Below are 17801 nucleotides of genomic sequence, written 5' to 3' on the forward strand. Positions count from 1 at the left end.
CACCCATTAACATTCTTAATAAATATTGCCTCGTGAAGATTAATGGAAAGAAGCTCGTTACATGTATAGGAAAAGGTAAGTCGAATTAGTTATAGAAATTAGAATCGTTGTACTATCAATTCAAGAAATTAAATTAAAAGACTTATAATGTCGGAAAAGACCGAACTCACATGAAAAAGACTTCTTGTGATGGTAACGTATTAGGTTATGTTTTCATGACATACTTTTCATGAAATTTTAAAAATAATATAATAGTGGTTGCAAGGTTGAATCAATGAAAATTAAATAAAATTTGAGGCGACTTACAGTGACAGAGTTAGACATTTCACGATGAAGGCCGTCCAAATGACAATGTTACTCTTGAAATTAAACCAAAAATTATATAAACTCGCACTTTTCTTTCAATTATATATCTCATCACCGTCAAATTAATTCTCACAATTTACATATCTACCTTCCTTTTTCTTTATTTTAAGTTAATATTTTTAGATGACTAACAATCTATCACCCAACATTCATCTATTCATATTTCCTGAAGGATGGGAATTTTGAAGTTTGGGATATACTATAATATTAACAAGACAAAAGATGTCATTATTGTGACGTGGGAAAGTTAATTTGCTCAATCACTTTTTTCTTTTTTTGCTGAAACCAACATGCCAATTCCATACTTGTTGGCTGGACACTCAAATGTTAGATGGATAAAGAATTGGGAAATGTGAACTTCCATATTGTTTATTAGCTACATTACTAATTGATTATTTTTACGAATATTACATGAAAATCATGGATTTCCCTGATAATGTAACAAAATTAATTGAGATGCCATACTATAAGGGATATAAGCCCATTGCAATAGGCCGAATATTTGAAGAAAAGTCCAGAAATCTAATGGGCCTATTAAATAGGCCCAATATTAAACAATAAAGACGATAAAACAAATCCAACAAGCTTAAAACTGTTTGTCAGAATTAATTCTCTCATAATAAGAAATATATATACGACAAAATGCTTACAAATGTTGATTGATTAGGGGCCGTAATTAGTCTCGTGACAATGCCATGTAAAATTAGTTTTGGTTTATGAGTCTTAGCAATACCGTGTGATCAATTTTATCTCGAGTAAACATAAATTATTCAGTCTCAAGTATTTTCAAGATAAGTAAATTCAAGCTAAATGAATGCTAATCACAAAGACACAAACCACGCAATCCCAGTCGGGGTCTTGGTTAATTTATAACACAGCCTTTGTCTAGATTCACCAAAAAATTGATATAGCTAAGATTTGATGATGTGACATTTTAGCTACTTGAGTATTCATAAAATAATAAAATTCAAACCCTAGCTAAAACATGATTCATAAATTAGTTTGTATATTTAATTACCATGATAATCTCTCTTTTCGAAAAACATTCGATCGGTAAAAGTACTCCGTATAAACAAAGGATTATTGAGATTAGACTTCACTACTCATCTTTCATAAATTCAAAATATTATCAACTCATCCGAGGCCAAAAATATCAGATTTAACAAAACGCTTTTAAATTCTATTCGTTTACGGTTGACCTATTAAAAATCAAATTACTACTACAATAAATCCTCTTTGTAGACGTGTGTGTATATGCTGCAACACAAATGGATACGTTGAGTGCTAACTTTTGAGTTTTGAGTTTTGAGAATTGAAAATTGCAACCATCATAATTTACTCCATTTCAGATGAATCTATTGTCCCATGACATACCATTTAATGCTTATGTCAGATCTAAGAGCTTCCCATACCCTTTATTTAATTATTTAGCGACCAATTGTTACATGTTTCAAATTTTAAAAATTAATAAAATGATTTATGGACCAGACACATTATTCATTTTCAGACTTTCAGTAGATGAGATTTTTGTGCTACAGCCCATTGGTACAGTATAATGGAGTACTATAATACGATACGTTCATAGTAAATCAAGATCAAGATCAAGAATCTGATATTCTGAAGTACTACATAATGTTATTCTTTTCGCAGATTCCCGTTGTAATTAAGGAGGCAAAAAATTGGAAGAAAACATAAATCTATATGATTATATAAATGTGTATACATATTTCCAGTAATACACTGATATTTAAGAAAATAATTTGTGGATATATAGATAGATAGATACATTTAGAGGGGGGGGGGGGTTCGTTATGATGACATTAATTTTAAAGTGACAACGTACCACCAGCCTTGTGCTGTCACGTGGCATGTTATCCTGCAATATTCATTAGCATGCGTTTTAGATGGATTTCTACATATTACATGATAAGAATATGTGGATTGCAGTAAATTGTTGAGTATAACATTATTTTCTATCATGCAAAATAATTGTACAGTTTACAATTTTGGGACGCAATTTTCAATTCGCCTCTAATTTAAGTAATTTTGCGACGCAATTTGTAATGTGTCTTTGATTTTAATATATTTTGGGACGCAATCTATAGCGTGTCTTTGATTTAAGTTATTCTGAGACACAATTTTTAATGTGTCTCTAATTTAAGGACATTTTTTATTAGCATCTCCAATTTTATAAATTTTCAAAATTTTCCAACACAAACTAATTGTGTCTTTAATAGCTTGATTTGTTGTTGTGTGTATACAAAAGCAATAGTCGTTGTATATAATTTAAATTAAACATTTTATGTCTACAGTGCAACGCTCAATAATTTACTGCAAGCCACCTAATATAGCATGATAATATATCACGTGACAACACGAAATTAGTGGTACATTATTTCATATTTAAAAAGTTTGTCACCTCGATGCATCCATATAGTTAATGTAAAAAAAGTTAATTTAGTTGGGAACTTACTACTTCTCTTTCCCCCAAACGATCTTGCTGTTCTATTTAATGCAAATTGACTATAGTAAGGCATAACATCATTTATTTTAGGTAATAAAAGCTAATTGGACCATTTACAGTTAAAAATTTATGGTCAACAGAAGACAGAAAGAGTTGCACACAAAAAATAGTATATTACCATTCTTGTCGAACAAATAAAATAAGCTTCTTTATGGAGGTGAAACGGTGATAATTTTTAAGAAACTTTTTTAGTTTAGCAGTAGACCTAAGTTTTTTTAGAAAGATCATGCCTTATCCACGAAAATTAATCTTCAATTATAAAAAAAAAGTGATTAAATATTAGTAATAAAAAATAAGATTTATATTAGAGTATTTAATAAATAAAATTAATTTTAGTCAATGAATTAAAAAAGTCATTGACTGACTGCAATAACCTCAAAATGCATTTATTATGAATTTGAGGGGCTTCGGTGCAAATAAAAGTAAACGCCCTCGTGATTGGGCCGCATATTATGTGTTTGGGGCCATGCTGTTTCCAATTTTTGGAGTTCATGACGACGGCTTTGTGTTAAAAAAAAAAATGGAAGCCATTATTTTATAACCGAAAGGTACTAAGGTAGTGACTTCACTAACAATTTTGTCTACATTTTATGAGACTATATATGTAATAATGAATTATACAACTATGTATACATTTCACATTGAGGCCTTGTCTGCTAGCTTCTTTTGTCATATTAGTTAATAATTAAGATAAATTATTTTATTTGTGTGAATAAGATAACATTAGTGGGCATCTGATATTTTAACTCTATATTTGATATACGTATTGATTTGTACTTATGTTTAGATTAGTAGGAGTAGTATAATTTTACAAAAATACTACAAGTAAATTTCAATCAAAATTGAAATGGTTAAAAGTTTGAGGACTATGAAGTAATTTAAGTTAGTTATCATGATTAAAATTTTTAATGTAGATTAATTAACTCATTTATTTGGTGGTTCAAAATATGGAAACCAAGAGAACCTAAAGAGTAATACGAGTCATAGATAATTTAGCTCACATTGAACAATAGGTAGAACTGAGGATATATACGATTAATGACGTAGAAGTCGAATTTTTCAATCGACGATTACATTTCACAACTCACTGCAACGTGAAAGCTAAGGATATGATTTTATCCACATTAGTCGATTATAATGTCATCTTATTAAATAAGCATGACGCAACTACTCAAAAATTAGTTACTATATGGAATAATTGTAAACTGTACGGAGTCTACTAAAATTATGATTTAATTTGCAAAATTTAAAAGTTATGAAATATTAGTAAAATTAACAAAAAAATGAATTAAAAATTACTAAGTAGAGTTTAACTTAAATGACAACTACAGTTATACAAGACTACTCCCTCCTTCCACCGTTTATATATAATCTTATTTTAACTTTGGCAATGATTTTAAGATATTATTTGATTTTAGGAAGAAAAATAGGATTTATAACTTATATTACTAGTATGAATGTAATGAGTTAGGTAAATGGTAGATCCTCTTATCAAAAATTTAAAAAAAATATATAACTTTAAATCAAGAATATCCTAAAATTATAACTAAGTCATTATTTCACGGATGGGAAGTACTATTTCTTCATTGTCGGCTGGTCCGAACTAAGTACTACTCCACTTAACTCCCCACAAATAAATCCAACTACATAGTTCCAAAATATAAAAATAAAATAAAAAATAATTTCCAACTACTTATTTCCAACTGTAAAAGCTTCCAAACATCTATGTGACCCACCACTGGCCTTTTCTCGTCATCTATATATACAACCATATCCTAGAGTACAGACTTTCTCAGCATCTATCTAAACTTTTAACCTTTTCAATATAGTATTGTGAATAATTTTAATAAAAATATTGATTTTAGCTGCACAGTTTGATGAAACATGTGATGCCTTCTGTATTTTCTATGGCTATATATACTTAAGTGCACAGTTTGATGAAACTTAGGTGCACTGGAGTATTAAAAAACCTAGCACGTTTAATTATTAACTACAATAAACCCTAGCAAATAATACAGATACTTTGATCATTTAGCATTTAGCAATCACTAATTAATCATGACCAGTGCGTCTTGTTTGGTGAGATCTTTTTCCTCAAACTTTAAAAATATTCGTCATAGAAAATTAAACTATAGTACTGCATGTATTATGAATTTGTTGAGTAAATGTGTATAATATAAGTATGCTACTATTAATGTAGTGGTATCTTGTTTATTTTAAAATGCAAACTTTTGATATGTATAATAGGGCTGACAATTTTTGACACGACACGAAATTAATGGGTTTGGGTCAGAGCTTATCGTGTTCGTGTCCTTATCGGGTCGACCCATTAAGGACACGAAAATTTCGTGTCGTGTTCGTGTTATCCGTTACCACATAATATTTTTATATTATTACTTATTAACACATAATATTTTAATATTATTATTCTTATTATTTTCATTTTTCAATACTTATTTTCGTGTCATTAATGGGTTCGTGTCGTGTTGACCCGAAACGGTTCGTGTCGTTAATGAGTTCGTGTCGTATTCGTGTCTGAGGGTAGCGGGTCGTGTTCGTGTTCGTGTTTGAGGTTTTCTTAACGGGTCGTGTTCGTGTTTGTTGTTATCGTGTCGACACGATAACGACCCGACACGCATGATTTGCCACCCCTAGTGTATAATATGGAGTACATATTTATGTGATTATATATACCACCTCTTGGTGAATACGTAATTATAGGCCATAATATACCAATTTACCATCGAACAAATCAATCATAATCACATTAATTAAACTTAAAAATTATAAGAACATTTTTTAACTACTGAACAATCATAAGACCATCTCCAATCATTTACATCAAACTCAAATCCATTTTTGAGTATATGTCACACCAAAAAGTAGTTTTATTCCAACCATTTACACAAAATTCAAAATTTACACTATTTTTGGGTTTTTGTCTCACAAAATTTTTGCAGTTATAGATTTGAGTTTGGTGTATGGTTGGAGAAGATTTCTACACCAAAACTTATTTATAAAGTATGGTTGGAGATGGTCTAATGTATCGCATTCCGTATGGAAAATCAATCATAATCATATTTATTAAATTTAAATTTATAAGTACATTTTTAACAACCGAACAGTCATAATCGCATTCTATGTGGGCAAGCATTGATAAAGTTTTTTTGTTTAATATATATCTTACCAATTGATTTGTTCTTTGTTGTCTCTTTTGCTTATGAAAAGATCGAAAGAAGTTAGTACTCCATTCTACATTGATATTCCCCCATCTATCCTTGATATCTTTGTGAATATGTCAATCTCATTATTAGATATTTTTATTAGTGATATATAGTTACAAAATTACCATTCATTATCATATTCGGTCATTTTTTTGAAAACTACTTTAATCAAACTTCTTTTAGCGACAGAGACAACATATTAAACTAAATTCGGTATGAATCCATTTTATTTGATGCACTTTCTTAAAGTTGATAATATAAAGGTGTGGACACTTTCATTTAAGGATAACATGCTATTGCATGGCATATTGTCACATTGTTGAGAAAAAATAGTGATATGGTGATGACAATAATTAAATTATAGTTACTGCAATACTTTTTAATATTGGGGATAATATTTTTTGTTGCATCGCAATCATGAATTTCTTTTATGGATTTGGTGTTGGTTGAAAGTTGAAATATTAGTAAGTAACTAAGGATGGTGTGATGTGGAAATTTCCATCACCAAGAAGTCACATGTTGGCTGGTTAATTATCTTAATACGATTGATTATAATTATATTTACGGTTCCTAAACACTACTCAAAAAAGTAATCTAAATATATAATCAACTCTCTACATTTTGTCTGCTTCTGCATCACTATTATATTCTCTCTCTACAATGTGTGCGTTGTTGGCAGCAGAGACAAGTAAACAGTGGTGCTGCACTCTGAATCTGTGATGGAGGAAGGAAGAATGAAACTCAGCTTCTTAATTCCTGCGCGTATATCGCCACCATCGCAGCGCCGCCGTTTTTACTGCTAGTAGAATTCAAGCTTCCTGCATTGCTCCCTCTCTGTCTTCAAATTAGCAGCAGTCGTGATCCGAAGAGCTACACATTTTAGGTGAATCGCTTCACCTCTAGTTTGTTCTTTTTCTGCTAATTGTAGTTTCTGTTCGCGCTTTTGCTTTTTGGCTGCTTCTTTATGTGAAATCTATGAATGAATCTGTTGAAATTGACGGTCAAATGCAAACCGAATCTAACTTTCCTTCTTTAGTTTATGCTGTTAAACTGTTTAATTATGACTCTACTTTGCAATTTAGCTCGGCCTTTTCTTACTGAGCTTGATTGCGGTGGTTGAAATTTGCGTAAATCAAGGCTTATATCATGATACATTTTCCTGTGCATTTGTAATTCGAATCAATGATATCAGTGTCTTTATTTCATGTTTAGTAACCGCTTCTTTTACTTACTCATTTGCAGAAATTTCTCTCTCAGAATTGATGCTCGCATCTCTCAATTTTTGAATGAATTAAATGTTATCGTTCTTCGACACATATATAATGCTATTGGGGTCTATGGTTGGGTAACATGAATCATACCTGCTTCACTATCTTTTGGTATCTTTTTTCTTGACCTGTAATTCATGTTCCAGTTCTTCTGCAGATTGAGCAAAAAAGTTAGTATTACATATACATCAACGTTTTTTTGTTGTTGCTCAGTGTGACAGGAGATTAGGTTTTGCCTTGGTGGCCTAGTAGAAGAAGTAGCTTCATATATAATGGACAAGTATGAAATACTGGAACAGATCGGCAAGGGTGCTTTTGGTTCTGCACTTCTTGTGAGGCATAAGCAGGAAAAGAAGAAGTGAGCATTAAATATAGTTATATAGATGCCTGCATCATATTTGTTCCTGTCGTTTTCATGTGTGCATCATGATTCATGACTGGATAACTTTTTGTAAATTTGTTTTTTTCTAACCATTTTTTGCCTCATTATCTTGACTTGGATATTAAGGTATGTGTTAAAGAAGATTCGTCTTGCCCGCCAAACCAACAGGACACGGCGATCTGCACATCAGGAGGTCAATCCTTCCTTCTTAAATAATTAATTTTCCTGTTCTTTTCTATTAAAGAAAGTTTTTCAATCCTTAGGCCTAGAACTATAAGTCTGCCTGTCTTTATCTCTCTCTCTCTCTCTCTCTCTCAGATGGAACTAGATGTTTTGAATACTCTCTTTATTAAGCAAAGTAGCTTTCTGTTACTATGCAGATGGCACTTATATCAAGCATGCAAAATCCATTTATAGTGGAGTACAAAGATTCATGGGTGGAGAAGGTAATAAAGTGATGCCAACGCGTCTTCATTGACTTTGCGATGTGAATTTATTTGATGGCTGACAAGCAGGACTGTTAAAATAACTTTTCTAATTTAAGCTACCTTTAGCTTCCTAGTGGTTTTTGCTCCATACATTCCTACACTGAAGTGGGTCAAACTCGAAATGAAATAAGGCTAATGCGACTTTATGACTTCATAATCAGGTTTCTAGCAACCTAAAATGGTTTAGGACTCCAAACTACTGAAAATATCTAGAATTATAGGCTTGCTGATTGATGGCCAACTGAACAGAAGGGGTGTACGATTCAATAAACAACCTTTTCCATCTATATTGTGGGAAAATCTCTTGTAGTTCCCTTCAACTGATTTCTAGTTGGCAAGTTATCTGATCTTCTGTTGACCGTTGATTGTTGTTATAGAAACTAAATTGGTGGCATTCACCAGAGAAGCATAAAAAGAAAAGTTAGCATTGTAGGAAATCCATATTTAGAAATGTACTATCAGTCTTTGCAATCTGTTCTGTATATGCCTTTTTTTTTCTCAGCCAGTCTCTGCAATCAGTCAGAGCTAAATATGTGTGTTCTTATCTCAGGGTTGCTATGTCTGCATTGTCATAGGTTACTGTGAAGGTGGAGATATGTAAGCATTTTTTCACATTTAATATGCTCTTGTAGAGGTGAAAAGGGAACACAAACAATTCTTTAACCTTGCTTTCGATTTCTTATTTGTAGGGCAGAAGCCATAAAAAAGGCTAATGGTGTCCATCTTCCTGAAGAGGTAAATTCTCTTGTAGTTTAGTTTATTTTTTCTTATGCTCCTTTATTCCCATTTCCCCTAGCCGGACATTGCTGCATGTTTTGATAACTTTCTTTCTTTGCTTTAAATTTCCGCAGAAGCTCTGTACATGGCTTGTCCAACTACTCATAGCACTGGAGTACTTACACATGAACCATATCCTTCATCGTGATGTCAAGGTAAGTTGTGTCAGACTTCCTTCTTGATGAATACAATTCACGTTTATAAACCTATGAAATTTTAGTTTTAATGTTCGCACAATTTCTGCAGTGCTCGAATATATTTTTAACAAAAGATCAAGACATTCGTCTTGGTAAGATTTCATCTTTTAGTTTATTGTTATTGGAATTTGAAAGCAATTTCTAAACTGCATACTTATTCCAGGTGACTTTGGACTTGCCAAAATGTTGAGTTCAGATGAGCTTGCTTCCTCGGTAAACATTTCAGAATGTCTTTTTTTTTCAGTCATATTATTTTTCTAGCATCACATTGATTGTTCATACATTGTTTCCTCAGATTGTTGGTACTCCCAGTTATATGTGCCCCGAGCTGCTTGCAGATATACCATATGGCTCCAAATCAGATGTATGGTCACTTGGTAAGCTAAATATTTATTGCTTCATGCTGTCATTATAAAGAAAATACAATACACTGGATTAAGTAAGCCTATTTTTAAGTAGTCCGTTCCAAACTGATTGAACCTGGTGTGTAATATCTTCCAGGATGCTGCATGTATGAGATGACATCCCTTAAACCTGCATTCAAGGCATTTGTAAGTTGCTGCAGACCTAATCTTGTCACAATTTTATGGTATATTCTTTGTAAACTGCCAATGATATTGAGACCTGAACATGATTGTTTGGTGATTTTATTACTGAATGACCTCTTTGCATAAGCCCTATATTTTTTCGACGATGAAATGTCTAGTTGCTGCTAGGTTTAGTGTTTCAAAACTTTTAATATTTCTGCTACACATGTTTTTCATCTCCACTAATTTGTGAATTATGCTCATTGGTAGCGGTAATATAATGACTGGCTGTAGAAGTAAATTATTCTGCTCGAATTCCAATGATTTTATGTTTGCTATTTTGAGGTTGACCATGAACCCGACTACTGAAGAGCATTAACCCTGTGAGCCTGCAGTCTGAAATCTTATTTCTCACACAAGAAGTCAGCTGATTGCCTGCTTAAGTGTGAATCATGATTGTATCTATTTATTAGACTATAATCATGAAGGCCAGCTAATAATTAACTGACTATATTGTTGGATTGTTTCTAGAAACAAGCCATTAGGTTCACCATGACTTTGTTTGCTTGTTAATTTTTGTGCCTTCCCTGAATAGTATGATTGTTGTTGATTTTTGGTTGGTAAAAATGAAAAGTTCTTTAAAATCTTAATCTATTTCTCCACATTTTTGGACAGGATATGCAAGCTCTCATCAACAAAATAAACAAGTCTGTAGTTGCTCCACTGCCGGCCAAATACTCTGGGGCATTGTGAGTTCCTCTTCTTGCTTTTTCTTATGTATTCTCGTGTCTGTCAGTCCGTCCTCCTCTCTTTCTCTACTCGCAAAAAGATGCAGACACTTTCTCTTTTATTAGAATAACAGAGAGATAAAAGATTTCACAATCTTGCTATATGATGCTATTATCATTGGTTTTTTCTGAAAAAATTCTACCACCCTTTTTACCCTAACTGTAGTATGCTACTTCTTGCATCGCAGCCGAGGTCTGGTGAAAAGCATGCTGAGGAAAAATCCAGAACTTCGTCCTAGTGTAAGGCATTTGGAAAGCACTCATTGTTTTCAGTCCAGTTTACTGCATAAGTAGCTATTTAGTTTGTTGATTTACATACTAAATGTTCACACATCCAAATAACCGTTAGTAACAGCATTATATCTAGTTATCTACTTCTACTATGACCTTCTATCGAGAAAGGCAAGGTGATGAGTGGCCAAAGTAACTTGCTGTAATCATAAATCTTAACCACTGCAAGCGGATTAATATTGTGTCCAACTGCAATTGCAAGATATGCCGCCATTGATCCTTTTGGTTTCATGGACTATTTCTATAAAGCTAGAAATCAAATGTATTTAATAACTTTGAACTTATGTTAAAGAAAGAATGTATTATGCCCCTCACTTCGTATGCATATCATCTACAAGTATACTACTATCTTTTCTATTTACTTTACTAATACAGGATAGTAATTTTGGCAGGCTGCAGAACTTCTCAGGCACCAACACCTTCAACCGTATGTACTCAATGTTCACCTGAAGCTCAATTCACCCAGACGCACCAGTTTTCCAAGTCAATGCATGGAAACAGAAAAGGGCATCACTAGGACGATTAGATTTTCAGAGCCTTCCCATGTTCAACCTCCAGCATATAGAGACAGAAGATCGTCATGTGGAAATGACAGGACTTTGAATCCTAGTGTATCTGGAGCTGAGCAAAGTTATGATTCTTTCACTAGGATAACTGGAACAACTAATCCTTCCAATATGCATCCTAGAACAAAAGAATTATTTTCAGGAAGCACGCATGAAGAAGGGACTGTCATTACAAAAACTATTACTTCAAAAATCTCAAAAGTCCAGAAAGATACAGAAACAAAAGGTTCAAGTGCTTCAAAAAGAACACCACAGCTTTCAAAGAACCATAAACTGGTACGATCATACAAAACTTGTCTGCTTCGTACATTTCTGGTTTCTTCTATCACGATCACTTGTTCAGATGCTACTTTTTAAGCTTACATACTTTTATTTTGCTCCCAGAAGCAAGTCTCTTTAAATCTCATAAAAAGTACCATTACATTCATCGAATCATCGTATCTTTATTTTGCCATGCAGCCTTACTCACTGGGTCTATGTAGTGAACTGTTTAAGAGATAATATAATCGCATAATACTATAACTCTCATATGCTTGAACTTGTAGTATTAACAAAATCCATTGTTTTTCTCTCCTAACTTCACCTAACATTATTATTAGTAGATGAGGTTCTATGGATTTCTTTCTTGGTGCTCCGCGTAACTGCAATATATTATTTTCAGCTTCAAGCATCAAAAAGCGTGGTTAAGAGACCTGTTTCAACTACTCGTAGAGCCTCTCTTCCATTGCCACAAAAAGACTCCGCCCATAAATATCGTCACATGCCCAGTCTTGGACCTCTTGGAAACATTGACAGCATCAAGTCTCCGGATGTTTCTGTCAATTCCCCTCGAATCGATAAAATGTTTGAACTTCCTTTACGGTCCTATGAGGAGTCCTTCCCTATCCGTAGAAGCTCATTAACCTCCGCACAGGGTTCCTCCAGATCCCCACAAGGTGACCGTTCTATTATGAAAGATAGATATACCATTGAGTTCCCAGATAAATCGGATGGATTGAGCTTCAATAACTGGCAAGGAGTTTGCTCTACAGTACACAAGGATAGGCAAGATGGAAGTGAGTCTTCAGATCAAAATGCCACAGCTGGTGCCTCTAGCCGAACATCCTCAGATCAACGGCCCCGCAGAATTGACATGTCCTCTTACCGGCAACGAGCAGAAGCACTGGAAGGCTTGCTCGAGTTCAGTGCAAGGTTATTTCAAGAGGCGAGAATTGAGGAACTTGGGGTGTTGTTAGGGCCATTCGGACCGGGAAAAGTGTCTCCAAGAGAAACTGCAATCTGGTTGACCAAGAGCTTCAAAGAAAATACTCTCCTACCAGAAGATCTTTGCCAACATGTGTAGAAATTAGAATATGTATGGAATAAATTTCTATTGTTACCAAAGTGTTGGCATGTAATTCGTTTAGGCAGATGAGTCTAGCAGATCATGTTATAGTTTCCTAATCTATTTAGGCCAGTTTCAAGTTCTGGGTTAGTACCTAACTGGGATTTGGTTAGTTGCTGGATGAGATAGGAAACTCAATATTTGAAATTCCCACAGATTTGGTGCTCTCTATGAATATCTGAACACATTAATGATCGACTGTAATTTATATAGTACTAGTAGTTATAAGTTTCTGCTATTTTTGTTGTTGCATTTCTATTTTTCAGTACTCAAGGTGCCCATCATGTCCTCTATTGACCTGTCCTCAAGTCTCAGGCCGTTAAATCTCCCTGATTTTGCAATTCCAAAAACGTAATACTGCTTCCTTCCTTATTAAGTTATTAAAGAGAAAATAAAGTTATTAAAGAGAAAATAAAATATGAAAGAATAAAGTAAAATAGAAAAAGAAAAAAATAAAGGAAAGTAGAAGAGAATAAAGTTATTGCTAAAAAAATGAAATACTTCTTGGGACTAACAAAAATGAAAAAATAACCAACGGGTTGTAACGTAGTTGGCAGCGCGGAGCTGTAGTGACTGATGACGGGTTTCAAACCCCACCACCTGCTCAGTGAGAGACTTTTTTTCTTAATCTGCAACCGATTTCATTAATTCGCGACGTAAGTGAATTCGGAAAACATGCGATCAACCAAAAAAAATAACAAAAATGAAAAAATAGTTCAAACCGCACAAGGAGTATATTTTATAAATTTAAAAATGTTTTAGAAATTAACGAGTAGTAATATCGTTTGTAATTTGTAATTTGTAAATGAGAACGAATAATTAAAAAAAAAAATCTCTTTTTAGATGTTTTATTATTAAATAAAGATAAGGTTAGATTAGATAGTCTTTCCTCGCCGCAAAGGCCGATACCTACCCTTCACCCCACCCACCCCTCACCTTCACCAACCCAGACCACATCAAAACAGAGTTGTTCACACATCCCCAATCTCCAATCCCCACCAAAACCAACCATGGCCGCCACCACCTTATCCCTCCTCCCCCCCGCGTCCCTCCGCCGCCGCGTCCACCTCCGCCCCAAATTCTCAATCAAAGCCTCCGCCCCCGTCCTCACCCAAGACGACCTGAAAAAGCTCGCCGCCGACAAGGCCGTGGAGTACGTGAAGAGCGGCATGGTCCTGGGCCTCGGCACCGGCTCCACCGCCGCCTTCGTCGTCGACAAGCTCGGCGCCCTCCTCCAATCCGGCGCCCTCTCCGACATCGTGGGCGTCCCCACCTCGAAGCGCACCCAGGAGCAGGCCCTCTCCCTCGGCATCCCCCTCTCCACCCTCGACGCCCACCCCCACATCGACCTCGCCATCGACGGCGCCGACGAGGTCGACCCCAACCTCGACCTCGTCAAGGGCCGCGGCGGCGCCCTCCTCCGCGAGAAGATGGTCGAGGCCGCCGCCGCCGAGTTCGTCGTCGTCGTCGACGACTCTAAATTGGTAACGGGGCTAGGTGGCTCGGGCCTCGCCATGCCCGTCGAGGTGGTGCAGTTCTGCTGGAATTACAACCTGGTGAGGCTGCAGGAGCTGTTCAAGGAGGAGGGGTGCGAGGCCAAGCTCCGATTGGACGGCGGAGGGAAGCCCTACGTCACGGATAACTCGAATTACATTGTGGATTTGTATTTCAAGACTCCGATTAGGGATTCCGGCGCCGCGGGGAGGGAGATCGCCGCGTTCGAAGGGGTGGTGGATCACGGATTGTTCTTGGATATGGCCACCGCTGTCATCATCGCCGGTGGGAGTGGAATCACCGTCAAGACCAAGTGATGATGATTTGGTAACAATTTGGGGATTTTTTATGATTGACTTAGTTTTCTTCGACTTTTTTGTCACTACATTGTTGTGCATTGCTTTTGGTGTAAGTGAATCTCACCATCTCAAATAAATGGAGAAAATTAAATAAATGGAGAAATTTGTACTAGTGTTTTGTTGGGGCCATGAATTATAGCATGAGCATGACTATTAGTTAAACTATCAGAATCCAGATGAAAAATATGATTAGCAGCAATGTTGGGGAGTCTTCGTACTATATCTTCTGGCAATGTGGTTGAAACACTGATTCAAAGTTTACAAAATCTAATATGCCTTCTATTTTATTTTTATTCTGCAAATAAGTAGGAGTATCTCCTTTCTGTTGTTCTGTCTTCTGCTTTAAATTTTGATAAGCATAAAATAACTATAACGGCAATGTATAATCATGGAAAGAAAATACAGTATTCAATTTTATCCCATCACTTTATTATACAAAAATGTCTCAGTTTTCAATCTTAGTAATTGCGAAAAATTAGCAAAATTTTCAAGTTTTGCTTTATGGATGCTTCTTGTAAAATTGAGTTGCAATTTCATCTACGACTACAACTTAAACTTATTTTCTCTGTATTTAACCTTTAAATATCTAATTTTTAAAATTACATGCCTAAAAAGAAATGCATCAATTACAAAATAGGAGTAGTAGTATCATATATCGAATACTATATTGCTAGTTTCATCAAACATTTTGAATGAATATGATGAGTAACATTAATAATTATTTGTATCAAACATTTTGAATGAATATGATGAGCTAACATTAATAATTATTTGTACGTGAAAGTGATGAATTGCTAACTTATCATTTAATAGCCAACTACGACTAATTTAAGACTATAAGATTTTAGAAATCTAGTGGTCTAAAATTTGTCACGTGTAATTTTTGTTTTTATTAATTAAATCGAAAAAAGATTAAAAAAAAAAAACCAAATTAAGGTTTTGGATGAAAATGTCAATATAATGTTTTAAAAATATCAACACTATGCTTTGAGAATGTAACACATTGCTTTAGAAATGACTACATGTATTATATTGACATATTTTATATACTATGTTGAAATTTGTTGCTGTACGAAAAAATTGAACATTTTAAAAAAAAAATTCAAATTTTGACATCGGAAGATATGCACGTGAGATCTCGTTAGAATCCTTATGAAATTATCTTTAATTTGTTATATGTTGTGCTAAAAGTAATTTAAATCGATAAAGTTATATACGTTTTAAAGTTATGTGATATTTTTCAAAAGTTAGTTATAACTAATTTTTTATAAATTGACCTTAATACCCTTATTGACGTTTTTTGTTGATCGTATTGACATTTCGGGGCTGATGATCTAGGCCCTTGATTTGAATATCTAATGGCTATTATTTAATTATAGTTAGTAATTAAGTATTGAGTTAACAATATAACACTCAGTGTTTGTATAAGTATTAAGATTTAAAAATCTGAATTAAAAGTGTAAATTTTTGAAAAGTATATAGGAAAGGGGAGTGATCAATTGCTAACTCATCATTTAATTGCTAACTACAACTAATTTAAGGCTATAAGATTTTAGAAAACATGTGGTCTACAATTTGTCACGTGTAATTTTCGTTTTTATTAATAAAATCAAAAAAGACAAAAAAAAAAAAAACTCCAAATTAGGGTTTTGGATGAAAATGTCCATATAGTGTTTCAAAAATATAACACAATGCTTTGAGAATGTCAACACAATGCTTTAAGAATGTTAACTCATTGCTTATATTGACATTGTACATGTATTATATTGACATATTTTATATAGTATGTGTTCTGTTGTACGAAAAAATTAAAAAAATTCGAAAATTTTGACGTCGGAACATATGCATGTAGGATATCGTTGGAATCCTTATGAAATTATCTTTAATTTGATACTATATGTTATATGAATTTAAAGTTTTGGGATTTCTTTTAAAAGTTAGTTATAACTAAACATGTAGTTAATTGACATTAATACCCCATTGATATTTTTTGGAATTAATCCTATGGCTTTATTGACATTTTTCGTTGATCGTATTGACATTTAGGGATTGATGATCTAAGAGCATCTCCAACAGTACTGTAAAACCTAAAATGCAGTAGGATAATCTCTCCAACAGTACTGCAAAACCAATCCCATTATAGGTTTTTGAAGAAAAAATACATATCTTTAGGTTTGCACTAAAAGTGTACCAAAAACACTTTTCATAGTTTGAGTAATTATAGTTTGAGTAATTACATCCAAGTCCAAATCAATTCATATTTATCAAAATAGGAGAAGAGAAGGATAGAAGAAGATAAGAATGAGAAATTAAAATACAGAGAAAAAAAACTTACAGAGAGCAGAAAGCGGCTCGGAGAAGATGAAAATGTGAATTAACCTAATCTAATCTTATTAATATTTGATTTAGTTATTAAATGGGCTGGCCCATATTAATATTATATTATTCAATATATTGGAAAAAAATAATCTATTATTTATATAAGAGCCGTCCCTTTTTTCCTACGGAACCCAATTTTATTACGTATATAGTTTAATTACTAACGGTACATATAGTATGAAACTAATTATTTTATTAGTTAATTAAATACTATACGGACATTAATATATTCAAATAAAATATGCTATCAAATACATAAAATAAAAATAGAAGACTAATAATTAAAATTGCAACAACTAATAAAAATATAATCTAATAATAATCCGGTAAATCTTATATTATACTATTATTTAATTTAATTTAAGATATTGACAAAGTGCCATGGGGTTAGTGTGTAATTTAGATAAAATATGTAGGTATGATTGAAAAGTATAAAAGGTTAGTGGGTGAAGAATATTCTTTTGGGTTTGAGTTTAGTGTAAATGGTTGGAGCAAAATCAATACTCCCTTCGTCCCAATTTTATAGTCACATTTTGCCATAAAAGTCCGTCCCACATTTAGAGTCACATTTAGAATTTTTCATATTTGGACATAAAATTTTACCCCATTATTCACTAAAATTACACCCAAATGTCATTATCTACATTAAAATAAACCAAAACAAAAATAAAAAACCAAAAGTCAAAAGGGACCCACCTTCAACCAACTCACTTCATTTATTACACACTCTAACATCTCACTTCATTTATTACACACTCCATCATCTCACTTCACCATCTCACTTCAT

The 17801-nt window shown here is 33.6% G+C and overlaps 2 protein-coding genes across 4 annotated transcripts; both read left to right on the plus strand.

The window, feature by feature from the left end:
• The first annotated feature begins 6738 nt into the window (after positions 1–6738).
• On the plus strand, positions 6739–13020 carry LOC125197505 (serine/threonine-protein kinase Nek1-like). Of its 3 annotated transcripts, none has more exons than XM_089057439.1 (16): positions 6739–6997; positions 7357–7493; positions 7596–7740; positions 7891–7957; positions 8145–8210; positions 8803–8849; positions 8942–8987; positions 9104–9184; positions 9276–9318; positions 9390–9439; positions 9522–9603; positions 9728–9777; positions 10429–10502; positions 10730–10781; positions 11225–11674; positions 12060–13020. In XM_089057439.1, the coding sequence occupies exons 3-16, from the start codon at positions 7655–7657 to the stop codon at positions 12738–12740; spliced, it is 1875 nt and encodes a 624-aa protein (XP_088913565.1). In that variant the 5' UTR covers positions 6739–6997; positions 7357–7493; positions 7596–7654; the 3' UTR covers positions 12741–13020. The 3 variants fall into 3 exon arrangements, with proteins under 3 accessions (XP_088913565.1, XP_088913566.1, XP_047952218.1); XM_089057440.1 differs by lacking the exon at positions 7357–7493 and having other exon boundaries at positions 12060–12333; positions 12430–13020; XM_048096261.2 differs by lacking the exon at positions 7357–7493.
• A 722-nt stretch (positions 13021–13742) lies between these two features.
• Positions 13743–14747, plus strand: EMB3119 (Ribose 5-phosphate isomerase, type A protein). The gene has a single exon (XM_048095234.2). The coding sequence runs from the start codon at positions 13793–13795 to the stop codon at positions 14591–14593; it is 801 nt and encodes a 266-aa protein (XP_047951191.1). The 5' UTR covers positions 13743–13792; the 3' UTR covers positions 14594–14747.
• Positions 14748–17801: the final 3054 nt, after the last annotated feature.

The sequence above is a fragment of the Salvia hispanica genome, chromosome 4 (genome assembly GCF_029641045.1).
Source record: "Salvia hispanica isolate PSC_SH4W2 chromosome 4, Shi_PSC_v1, whole genome shotgun sequence".
Classification (NCBI taxonomy): Eukaryota; Viridiplantae; Streptophyta; class Magnoliopsida; order Lamiales; family Lamiaceae; genus Salvia; species Salvia hispanica.

What these genes read in the sequence shown, in the direction of transcription:
- LOC125197505 (XM_089057439.1), top strand. Translation starts at nt 7,655, where the DNA reads ATGGACAAGTATGAAATACTGGAACAGATCGGCAAGGGTGCTTTTGGT. An exon ending in GGCGATCTGCACATCAGGAG is followed by an intron (nt 7,958 to 8,144) that starts GTCAATCCTTCC and finishes GTTACTATGCAG; the next exon opens with ATGGCACTTATATCAAGCAT. An exon ending in CAGATGAGCTTGCTTCCTCG is followed by an intron (nt 9,440 to 9,521) that starts GTAAACATTTCA and finishes TTGTTTCCTCAG; the next exon opens with ATTGTTGGTACTCCCAGTTA.
- EMB3119 (XM_048095234.2), top strand. Translation starts at nt 13,793, where the DNA reads ATGGCCGCCACCACCTTATCCCTCCTCCCCCCCGCGTCCCTCCGCCGC.